General features: G+C 39.5%; 1 protein-coding gene across 1 annotated transcript in view; it reads right to left on the reverse strand.

Annotated features, from left to right (window-relative positions):
- Window positions 1-399: 399 nt before the first annotated feature.
- SGCD (sarcoglycan delta) overlaps window positions 400-12,765 on the reverse strand; it is a 292,141-nt gene continuing 279,775 nt past the window's right edge. Inside the window, exons 7-8 of the mRNA XM_084884490.1 lie at window positions 4,474-4,597; window positions 400-3,151 (exon numbers count right to left, since the gene is read on the reverse strand). Coding sequence (XP_084740616.1) covers window positions 2,978-3,151; window positions 4,474-4,597 — 298 coding nt within the window. The 3' untranslated portion in view covers window positions 400-2,977. The remainder of the gene's footprint in view (window positions 3,152-4,473; window positions 4,598-12,765) is intronic.

A 12,765-nucleotide genomic window follows, 5' to 3' on the forward strand; every position in this document is an offset into this window, starting at 1 on the left:
TGAAAGAAATGAAAACCAATGAAAGTTGATAAGATCTAGTCCTTGGGTAACATAATTCAAAAGCCTCATATTAAATTTCCATCTACATAGATGCCACCATAGGAATTTTGAAAACCTCCATCACCCCTTCATAGTTTCCCAAGACTGTACCTTTATGACTTAGTGAAACCTAAGTGCTAAATCTACCTGGAGATCAATTTTTAAAACTCTTCTGAAGAATATGAACATACTAGACCATCATATTGAAGATTCATTTGAGTTCTCTGTTTGTTATGCCATCTGTTGCTTAATATACAGAAAGATGTGATTGTCTAGAAACCATTATATATAATGATTAGAAAGAATCTTATTTTTTAAAATTAAAGGTTCTCAGATTTTAATGTAAAAGATATATATATGTTTTCCTCCAGAATTCAGGTAAAACTTTCATCACCATGAACAAATATTCTAGTTGAAGGAAGTAGGGAGAAAAAAAAAGTACATTGAAAAACTTAGAATGCATTTTACCACATTTGGAGTCTGAACAGAAATACATAATTTGATCCATGCCAAATTTCCTGCTCATTACCTGGTATGCTGTGGTCACTTAGCACAAAAGAAGTTCAGGATTTTATGTCATGTCTGTTCCCCATGGCTGCTTGATTTTTATTCTTGGCAGTTATGATTATTTGTTTTATTTGTGATGTGATTACCTTTGGGATAAACTTTGTAAGTGGGATCAATACCAGTCTTTTTAATTGTTTATAAAATTCCCAAGGTGCTGACCTCAGCTTCCAGGTGATGATTAGAACAAGATCAGAGGAAAGAGATTTAAGAACCTTTTGTTTTCTTGTCCTCTATACACTGTGTACTTAAGGTGGCAAAATGCAAGGATGGTAAAAACACTTTGTCTAAGGTATTCAGCCACAAAGGACCTCCTCATAGCTACTTCTGTTTATCTGAATGATATGGAATAAATGCTCCCAATAGCCAAGGAGGACCTTTCCCAGCTGGCCAAGCCGTGTGTGTGGTAAATACAGATTCTGGCAGCGTGATCCATAGGCTATAAGCAATACTGATCCAGAGCAACTTGGTAGCTTTTTTAAAATTCTTTTTTAGACCCTAGTGTTATAAACTTAGCAATCTCATGATCTGACCATTGAGCAACCCACTTCTTCTGTATGGGACATTGGGCAAGAGTGACTAGAGGGAGCTGATGTCTGGAAGCCAGCAGGGCCATGGTCAGGCTGGGACCACCCATCCCCCCCACTTTTAAGTGACTAAGCAACACACAACTTGCTTCTACGTCCCAAATATGCAAACCATAGCTCAATGCTTGAGTGTCACCTCAAAGATATCCAACTTCATTTTATCTCCTATGACAAATCTTACCCTGATTGTGAAATAAGAAAAAATTAGGACCTTGCTGAGAAACAAAAAGATGCCATTCAGGCCTATAAATACTTCATTTAGGTCTGGGGGGGGGGGGGGCCACACCTTGCCAAGGGGCAATCCAGGACTATCTAAGCCAAGTGTGTTTCCATGATCTATGCAGTGTTGCACGTGGCTTGTCAACCTGCTTTTAAGATGCCCAGTCACTACTAAACCATCCCCTTCCAATCACCCAAAATAAACTACAGGAAATGATAAGATAAATAGGATGTGCTTCTCCTTGCTGAGTGCATTGACTTAAGGCATAGGCACATTTCCCCCTCTTTGAACAGAGATGGTGTAATCCCCTGTCCCAGCACAAGAGCTGGCCAGGGTGACCCTGGAGCATGATGATGAAAGTGGAGTGATGGGTGGTAGCTGATGGCGGGAATTAGTTGTTTCCACAGTTGGGGGAGTGGGGGCACAGTGATTCTGATAAAGATACTTGATTCAGTTTATGCTACACATCAGTAAGCCTTTGGGTGGGTGGTGTGTAGTGCTTTAGATCTGTTATTCTTGGAGGAAACATAATGGTGGATTTCAGAATATGACTATCCTTACACCGCAAAAAATATATAAGAAGATCAAAGTCAGTGAGTGTGTGGCTCTACCTACCAATCCCAAGAAAATATAAAAATAATTAGGTTGCTCTTAGACTTCCATCTGCAAATGGCTCCTCTTGGGGTTTGAGGTTCCACTCTTGTTAATTTTGATTGATGCTATAATTTTGGGTTGGAGTCTATTGAGTAAGTCAGAAATGAGGACAGAACAGATTCTGAGCCATTTCCCCCTTTTAAACAGAGATGATCACCCATTACTCTTTGCCTGGAAGGCCATGGAGTAGCTTCCAGCCAACTGAGGAGCAGCTGTTATCTGATTTTGTGCTGATTTATGATTCCTGTTTTGACTAGGGGGTTATATGTGAGTTTGAAGGAAGGAAGAGAGGAGTTGGGTGAGCAGTTTACACTGCGAAAATTCCTCCTCCTCCTCATTCATCCAAATATTTGACTGCAGAGGCAGACCAACCATTTGGGTTTCCATGGTCGACTTCTGTGGGAGGAGTCGCCAGCCTCACTCCAGCTGCAAAAGAAAATCAAATGCCCATTTTTAATCCCAGGGTCTCAGCGCTTGAGCATGACCTGGAGATTCCCGCCATCACTGCCCTTAAATGACACTAAAGGAGGTGTGGATGCTGTTTGGTGAGTGTCTGATAACACTAAGTGATTCTGAAGGATCTCGGGGTGCAGAGCCTGATAAGTGTTTTGATTTTTTTTTCTTGTAGGTGGTAGGGTGGGGATGGAAATGATGGTATCACAGGGTCACCCGTGGTTCCTTTTGTACTGAAACCTCATTTTATACAGAGGATATATATATATTTATTTATATATATTTATATATATTTATATCCGTTCACTCACACACACACTCACTCACCCAAGCACACACGCGCGCACACACATAAGGTCTTTGATAGGCTTTCTGTGTTCTAGTAAAAATAGCTGGCAGCCCGTGTCTGAAGCCAGAAAAAGGCCTTCTGCTGCCGACAGCGTCCACTGTGGAGAGTCTCTCAAAGGCAGACACTTGTATTTATCTGACAAGTGGAACCGGTTCCTGCCTGGGACAGGAATAGTCTCCCATTGGCGCAGACGCAGAGCTCGAAGACCTTCTGCCTCGTTCCTGTGGGTGTGTAGGATCCGTGAGGCAGCCTAGGTAGTTTGATTTTCGCAGCATCTAACTTAATCTAAAGAGAGTAGACAGGAAGGGAAGAGTTAGAGGCTGTCCTTGACCCTCCCACCATTCAGAAATAGCAGATGCATGTTCAGTTCCACTTGGATCAAATGAGCACATACTCTCTGAGTACTGTAGGTACCAGGGATGTGGAGATGAAGGAGACAAAAGCTTATATTCCAGTGAGACGACATTGCACTGGATGTATATTAGCATTTTGCAAAAGCATATCATGTAGAATGTGAATAGAGTCCTAGAGTGAAATACACTTAGGAATGCTAGCTTTAACCATTTTCTTTACGTTGCCACTTCTCAGACCCTCAATACGTCTGTGTGTATGGTACGTCTTCAAAAATATATAGCATTTTCTGGGCTTAAGTGAATGCTACAATATAACCAATCCCTTCTGTCTGAATTCTGACAGCGATAAACCATGTACGTGATGCAGTCGCTGCTCTAAGTGTGTGTGGTTTGGAGTTTCTGGCTGTTTGGAGAGACAGTTTTGATAACTGACTGCTCTATCTGACTAGCTCTTTTAAAACAAATACAGTATCGCAAATGCCAGACCCATCAGAAGGCGGGCTTGGCGAACAGTGGCAGCTGGAGACGAATACCCTTAAGTAGCTCCGAAAGGGCGGGTAGAGTTTTGCTTTAATAAAGAAAAAACACTTTTCCTTATTAAAAAAATTCTTCAATAGAAAACTTTGCTGATGGACACAGTGAAGGCACTTTAAATAGTTTGCAGATGAATCATGTTTTCTTTGGGGATTTGACTCACTCTGCACAAACGTGAGCAACTATTCCATCCACCCAAGTGAGGCTGTGTTGGGTTAGGAGGATGAATGTTTGCAATCTGTCAAGTGAAGTTTTGGCTTGTTCTGATTTGGGATAGCTGTTGGACCTGACGCTCTATACTCAATGAAAGTAGAAACAGGCAACACCAACTTTAAAAAAGGACTACCAGTAAATTTCGTTCATCTTTAGCCGGAAGTGTGCAATATACATCTTAGTTTGCCAGCTTCATAAATCATATTTTACGATGACAACAGACAGAATTTGGAAATAGCATTCCTCCCTACAGCCATATGTATTATTTTGTACTTGGCTATTATTTCAGCACCTTATAAATACTGAGGCATAACTTTAATGTATTGTTGGTTTGGCTTATCATTGTCTTGGTCGACGTATCTGTTCCCAAAACAAAACCTTCCAGTTGGCTCCTTTGGTTAAGTGTAGGATCAACTTCAGTGGTAAAGGGAGGAACCAAACAGTTTGGGGAAAGGCTGGTTGGTTGCAGCTTCATCTCTCCAGACTCCTGGCCTTCTCAGCCCCTACCTCTCCATCTTTGGACTCCAGTCTCAGCTCTGTCCTGCAGGTGGCTTCCAGATTGCCGGCTTCTGCATTTATTTCTACTCCTTTTGGGGCCTCCATCACCAGAGACCGGGTTGGGGACTCCAACCTGAAATATATACAAGACTAAGATTAAAGATCCCATTTCAGATTTTTTTGTGTGTGTGCGGAAAATTTCAGAGCATTGAAGGGGCACTTCAGTATTTGCTCAGGGCATTTGTCTAGTTTTGCTTTACAAACCTGGTCACATGGATGAGGGAGCACAGATCTGGGTTTCACCCTCATTGCACAACACCATGCTGAGCCAGAGAAGGAAATATGAGGAAATGTATTGCCAGATTAGCTAAGTTGATCAAATACAAATTCACACCAGTATGTCATCCTGTTTTTAATGGCTGATTTGGCTTAAACACAGTATTCGGTGGAATCCATTTTAACTTCTAGGTTAGAAACTGATTGAAATTAGCATCTTCAAGAAGGAAGGACAAACTTGGGATTTCCTATATAGCATCTTCTTTGAAGTCAAGTTACTCTGAAATCCATGGTCTTCATAAATGCAGTAGCTATGTAATTTTTATGAATGGAACTGCTGAAATTTTAAAGATCTACTTGTCTTTATTCTTTTAAAAATATATTTTTATTGATTTCAGAGAGAGGAAGGAGAGGGTAGAACAGAACTTCAATGATGAGAGATTCATTGATCCAATGTTTTCTGCATGCCCCCTAACTGGGAATCAAACCTCAACCTCCCAGTTCATAGATTGACACTCAGCCACTGAGCCACACTGGCCTGGCAAGATCAGTCTGTCTTTAAATAATGGGTTGAAAATCTAAGCAGAAAACAGTGATATTCTGTCCTTATAGAGCAAAGCCATTTTGAAGTTTGCTTTTATGAAAGGCAATCTAGACCATTACACAACACTCTTTTGAATCAATCCTTCCTTCATAGAGTAGAACTTGGTTTATTTAATAAACATTTATTATACTAGACCTATAGAGACAGAGAAGTGGCCTCTTTCCAAGCCTGGAAGAGTTGTTAGGAAGTGACTCATTTATCTGGACAACATCTATTGAATTCCTATTATAGGCAAAATGCTGGGGTTATAGTTGTAAACAACATAGACCTCCTTGCCTTAGTGAGTTTATGTGCTCTTGTGGAAGAGATACATTAAGCAGCTATTGGTTTATGGTGACAAGGATTCCTTAATGAAGAAGTTCAGGGGATTATAAGAGTTTATATTACTGGGGACTGGCTTGTGGGAAGAGTTGGAGTCTGTGAAGACATATGATGACATCTGAAGGATAAGGAGGAGTTAATGTGGTGAAAGATGAGTGTTTCAAGCAGAGGGAGCAGCATGCATGAAGACTTTTAGGAGAAAAATAGTTATGTGGCTTAAAAAATTGAAAGACGGTTCATAGAGACTGTGGTAGTAAGAAGAAGAGGTAAGAGATAAGTTAGGCATGGCCTTGCAGAATATGGTGACACAATAAAACATTTATAGAGGCTTAAAAAGATATGGACAACATGAACTGATGTCCATGTTGGAAAGATTACTGTGGTAGTTAACTTTATCTGTCAATCTTATTGGAACACAGGGTGCCCAGGCATTTGGTCAAACATTGCTCTGGGTGTATCTGTGAGGCTATTTCTAGATGATAGAAACGTTTAAATCAGTGGACTCAGTAGATTGCCCTCATTCCCTCATCCAATCAGCTGAAGACCTGATTATAACAAAGGCTGAATAAAAAGAAACTTTGCCTGCCTACATGAACTGGGACATTGGTCGTCTTCTCTCAGATTGAAACTCACCCCACCACCTCTCCTAGATCTCTAGCTTGCTGACTGCAAGTAAGGACTTCTCAGCTTCCATTATGAGGAGAACAAATTCCTTACTATAAAATCTCCTTATATATACTGTTTTAGTTAGGGATCTCCAGACATAGAAAACAAACAGGGTGTTTAATATTAACCTTTATATGTATACATAAAATCTGGCTATAGAGTGGATAAGAAGGGATATGAGAATGGAAAGAAGATGGTAACTTGGATTTGATGATGGGATTAGAAATGATTTCCAGTGTTGTGAGTTTTATAACTGTGTGGGTCAGCCACTAAGGTAGGAAGAGTGTAGGTGGAATACTTAGAGGATAAGAGCAGAAACTTGTGAGTGCAGTTTAGGTGTGTTGAATTGGAGGTGGTTGAAACATCAGGTGAGAATGTGGATGTGCAGGACTAGAGATAGAAATGGAAGAGGTATGCTTGGTCATGGTTGGCAGAAGATTCCTATGTTGCTGAGTTATTGACAGTGTGTATACACAACCTCAAAACAAACAAACAAACAAAAAAACAACAAAAAAACTGAAAACGTACTCAGAGTCTGGAGTGTCAGTTTGGGCTGCTAAGACTAGGAATGCATTCAGAGACATTGTCTTAGCTAAGTCGCAATGTAGGTGGCACCCTACCAAGGCGAATATTTCATTTGAAATGTCCTCACCCTATAGCTGGAGACAGAACAAGATCCTGACCAGAGTTCCAAAGTTCCCAGATGCTGTTGCCTTCTAAGGTGGTCTCACAGCTCCTGGGTGGCCCAGGGAATATGACAAAGACAAGCTTGGTTGTGTCTCCTTGGTTTATAGGAAGCCCTGGGGAGATGCTTTCTCTATGCAACCATCATTTCCAGACACATCTGTGCATTAATTTGAAACCTCTCCTTCTCTGCTCAAATTGCATTTCAAGTACCTGTGAAACATGGGCGGCAAGAGTGTCCCTTTCCTCCGCAGTTACACTAGGAAGTGCCATGAATCAAAAGAATTCACAAAACTTAAAATGCTATCACAAGGTCTGTTTCTAACACTCAGAGAATAATTTATTTGCTGTTGGCATTATCAGTTTGTTCTCTCTGTTTCAAGCTCATTTTTTGTTGAAATTGTTTTTGTTGAAACAGTGATTACTTATCCAGATTTCTCATTTTCATTTCCTTCATCATAAGAATCTACATTAATCACTTCCAAACCTAGACAAGCTTTTAGATCATATTTTGCTCCTATCCTCAGAGAATGGAGACAATGGCTTTTATTACTTTGGGGAACGACCTTCAAAACATCATAAAAAACAAGTAATGTATGTAGTTAAGTGAAATAGCAGAAGGTTAGCCAGCAGTCTTTCCTAGGAAGAGCATATTCACACTAACACCAGCACCTGGGATTACTGTGTATGTTCTACATTTGAGGGGGTGGGGGGGAAAGGAATTAGAAAAAGTTATGATTGAAAGGTAAACAATTTAGAAAAAAATGATGGGAGGAATTGTAAAGTTGGCGGTGCTTTAGTCAATTGAAGTAGTTGCTTTCAGGTCATTCTTGGATTGGCCGGGAAATTTTTATTCAGTTAGAATCACATGAGGGATAAGAAGGGATATGAGAATGGAAAGAAGATGGTAACTTGGATTTGATGATGGGATTAGAAATGATTAGAATGGAGACAATTACCAGCCCCACTTGTGAGAGGAAGCTTTTGAAATTTGGGTCCAGTTTCATTAAGTCAGACTTCCAGGACATCTACATTTCAAAAATTTATATGGTGATGGTTGAAAACCACTGACTTAGACTTAGCAGATTGTGTGTTATAGATACACAATTTTTAATACGGAACCTTTACCACTTCACTGGTGGAAATAGAATGGTTATGATATTTTTAATTTTTTAAAATGAATTTGAGAGTGAGAAACATCAATTTGTTGTTCACTCATTAATGGATTCATTGGTCGATTCATTTTTAATTTTTTTTTAATGAATTTGAGAGTGAGAAACATCAATTTGTTGTTCACTCATTAATGGATTCATTGGTCGATTCTTGCATGTGCCCTGATGAAGGATTGAACAGGAAACCTTGGTGTATTGAGATGATGCTCTAACCAACTGAGTTAAAGGGCCAGGGCTAGAACGATTATGATATTACTTCTAAGGGAAGAATAACCAAAACTGTGACCTCAGGAGCTAAGTTAATGTTCTTGATAAAATAAAGAGCTGCAGTGCCTACTCTGTAGGTTCATTGTATTATGGGGGCCACTTGCAATTTTGGGTTGTTGATCTTATGATAATGTGTATATAAATTCTTAGCATATCAGTGGGGCTCTACTCAAAGAGTGTGTATACTAGTATTTCTCAAACAATTTCTTCATTGATCTGAAATTCACTAGCTCTGGTTAATCTTTAAGAGCTCCAAGTTGAATTCATATTTCAAGAAAGTACCATATTTAAGTTGTGCTCTTTGATAAATAAATAGTAATGAACTAACAGCCTTGTTGAAAAACCTGAGTTGCTTCAGCAATAGGCTACTTTGAAGTCATGATACAATTTTGATGCTGCACAACTTTCAGAGCACCGTACTGGCTGCCAGCATGCCAAATACCATGGCCCGTTTACTTTTCAGTTTGAAAATTCATAATGCTCCCTCTGACTACTTCTTGCCACCTTTGTGACTCTTCCTGTATTTCTGAGGCTAAAAGTGTGACATTTTGCCAATTAGGAACCTCAGAGAGAAACCTAGTGTCAAGTGCTAGTGACAGACTTAGATCCACATCTCATCAGTGAATTTATGTGATGTGCCCTGTGTAGTGGGTGTTTTTCATGTGTATTGTCCCATCTGATGTTCACTACCAGCCCCACTTGTGAGAGGAAGCAGTGGAGGGTTTGAGAAGTTAAATATCATGGTGCAGACCATGTGCCTACAGAGTTGCAGCTCCAACCATGGCCCCCTGCTTCCTAGCGGATATGCTTTATAATATTCCCTGGTTCTGATAGTTGAAAAACAGTTCTACATTTTAGGTAGAAATCTCATCCTGTAATCTGCTATGTCACCTAGAGTCTCTATAGGTTAGCACTTCAAATTTATAAAGATAGGCATTTGTTTTTAACAGTTTGGTTATTCCTTTATCCAGGTGAAAAAGGATCTTCAACAGATTCTTCAGTGATAAGACTCGAACTACCCTTCTGGCCATCCTGTTGCAATGCATGGTAGGTCCATTTGCCTCATCCTCTAACCTTCCTGTGTGTCTGTTCCTTTCTCAGTCTTCAAGTTTTGCTTAAATGCCACCTATTTCCCTGTCTATCTTTTCCATCGCTTATGGACATTCCTTTATGCCACTGAACACAATTTGTCATTATTTGTAATCATTTTTTTCTTCTAGAATAAGGTCTGTAAAGGCAGGAAGCTAACTAGATTTATGCCCAGATCAAGGATGTTGCCTGGGTAATCAATGAATATTTGTTGAATTAATGTTCCGCTTAGATTCTGCTACCTAGCACGAAATACAGTGTTCTTGTTATGTTCTGAGTAAGGTCCAGAACCATAAAACACTCTTCCCTTCTCTTCCTGGTAAGATTCTGGACAATTTATTATTTTAGTCTAATTACATTAGAATTGGCAGTCATATTGGCATTATGTCATACTTTTAGACCAAAAAGATAAATATGTCCCTCAGTTTGTGGCCCACTTTGCTAGTAATTACGTCATTCTACATTTGTGTGGCTAGGGCCACAGTTTCCTCCCTTTTAAAAATTGCAATATGAATTTCTTGGGAGGGAATGTAGGATAGTGGTTTAAAGTTTGAACTTTGAGTCAGGAGTGTGAGTTCAGGCACCTCCAGCTATGGTTGTTTGATCTTGAAAAAGTGGACAAGTCTCCTTGAGGCTCAGCTATTAATGTTCAATACCTCCCTTATAGGACTACCATGAAGCTGGAATGTGGATATGTAGGTAAAGCCCTAGTAAAGTACATGAAATGTGATGGTGAGTGATAGTTTTTATTACTGTATTCATCCAGATAAAAATTCTGTCACCCCACTCATCCCTCCCTCCCCTCCCCTTAAATTCCGGTTAGAATGAGTTTCCCCCCCCACAATTTCTAATCCCTTCTGGCTTCCTTAACATTTCATCATCCACAAGAGGCATCCTCGTTAATGTAGTGACCACATGACAGACTTTGCAAAGAGCTGGAATGTGAAGAGCAATTTTATTCAAAAATGTTCAAAGATTAGTTTTTTGACTGTTATAAGAGTTGCTAAAATGTCAATGACTTTGAGAAGGGACAATTTTGACACTTTCTGCATTTGTCAATAACTTTTGCCAGAGTTAAAAACTGATCACATATAAATATGGTGCCTTTGTAGCCTAACATGGGCTTCCAAATGGTGATTAGAAGCTGGGGCTTTGTAGCAAATCATGTTTTCTCATCATGTACTAGCCAAATTAACTGAGGGACTGCCTATGAAACTACAGAAATGATCACTGCAGTTTCCAGAGGAAACTCTAGCCCATCTAGCACCCTGTCATCTCCAAAGCAATACATTCTTGACACTGAGAGATTCTTTCTCAAGTGAGCATGGAACTAAATAATTGATTTGAATATCAAAGAAATGATGTACATTTCCACACTAATGATAGTAATAACTCTCAAGCTTTCCCAATAAGAGCTAAAGGTCTCTGACATTTAACAACCCATGCAACTAAGCTGACTCCACATGTACTAGAAGCCAGGCTGTCTAGTATTTTAATAAAGAATGAAAATTAAATTCACAAATGTTATTTAGATTTTTTTCTCTTAAATGAAATCACTAGCTTTGATCTAGTCAATGCAGCTCCATGGGGCAGTATATTACAGCAGAAGGAGCACTGGACCAGGAGTAGATTCTAATGACCAGGTCTGCCTAATTTGTCATGTGGCCATGGGGAGCCATTCTCCTAGCCCTAAAATGTACTTCATTGCAAATTTTGGAAGATTAATAGCAAGTGAGTGTACTGCCTGCCATGTGATTATAATGCAAATAGTCATGATGTCCTCCCTTCATTCCCAATTCTGATGCTCAGTAGACATCCTACAAGAACACTGCATTTGTTTATGTGCCGTGTGAGAACCCTTATCTGTGGGGCCAAAACAGGTAAGCCCCATAGCTCCAAGAAGGCTGCTAAGTGAAAATTAACATCTTCTAGGTTAATAATGATGCTTTATTCAAGTTTAATTTTAGAAAAGCTACCTAATAAAAAAGTATTGCATATTAGGCATTGTGCTAGGAAAACAATTCTAAGTCATTATACTATTTATTAATCTTACTGTTAATGATCCCCATTTTATAAACAGGGAACATGAGGCATGTTAACCCTAAAGCTCACAGGAGAGAACATCAGAACCCATTTTAAAATGCCACCCTAAAACTGCCTTTATTGACTGAGCAAATAATAGAGTAGCAGAACTAAGTTTTAGGGCTCTGGGAAAAAGTAAATTATTAAAAAAAGAACATAGGGTGAACCTTGTGTTGAAAGTAATTTACACTTAAAATGTAACTAAAATGTAACTAAATGGTTTCTGTTTGATATTAATTGAAAATTTCTATTTCTGGTCTAGCCATGAAAGGAATAATTGGTTAATATCTATTTTGCAATTAATTAGGTTAGTACACACTTTGCAATTTTTCACAACCCATTTCAGGATCCTCTCTTAGTTGGGAGAATAGCATAGAAAGCCTGAAGTAGAATTTGAATACAATATGGAGAGAGGGCATGGTTCTGTCTCAGGGTCAGTGTGGTAAGCTGGTGGCTGAATACAAAGGCATTGTTTTGAGAGTGACTAGTGAATGGTAAACACTAATGGTCACTATGTACTGAGCATCTCTGTTTTTGGACATTTACATGGTCCAAGGAATCTCTAGGGCACCCTCCCCAGTATGTGGCAGAATTCCTATTGAACAGGTGAAGTTCAGTAAGGTGGAGTGATTTGTCCAAAGCCACTTAGTCATTGACTCCCAGAGGTGGGACATGGTGACCAGGACTGTCTGGCTTCAGAGCAGCCTTCTCAAAACTTCCCACTGAATCACCAGCTATCCCAGAAGATGAATATGTTCCTCTGGGGCAAAGGATCCACTAAAAGGCCAGGGTTTCTTTGAAGTTTCTCCTTCTCAGTTTAAAGTTATGTGATTTAGTATTCTATAGCATAAATTATACCCATTCAATAGAAAAATAGTGACTTAATTTATCACTGGCTAAATTCTTTATCTTCTACCTTAAAGTTAAAACAATCTCCAGGAAGACATGTCAAGGAAGTCCTATGGTTTCGTGTATCCTGGTTCAAGTAGCAGTGCTGTGTGTGACCTTCGATGCTCACCTTCCCTGAGCCCTAACGTACTCATCTACGAAACAAAGGTAATGATTAGTCTAATAGTTGCCTTATAAAGCTGTGTTTATATAGTGCTTGGCACAGGTCTGGACAATTCCATCTCATTACAA

This window comes from Pipistrellus hanaki (genome assembly GCF_964339955.1).
Source record: "Pipistrellus hanaki genome assembly, chromosome: 5".
NCBI classification, from domain to species: Eukaryota; Metazoa; Chordata; class Mammalia; order Chiroptera; family Vespertilionidae; genus Pipistrellus; species Pipistrellus hanaki.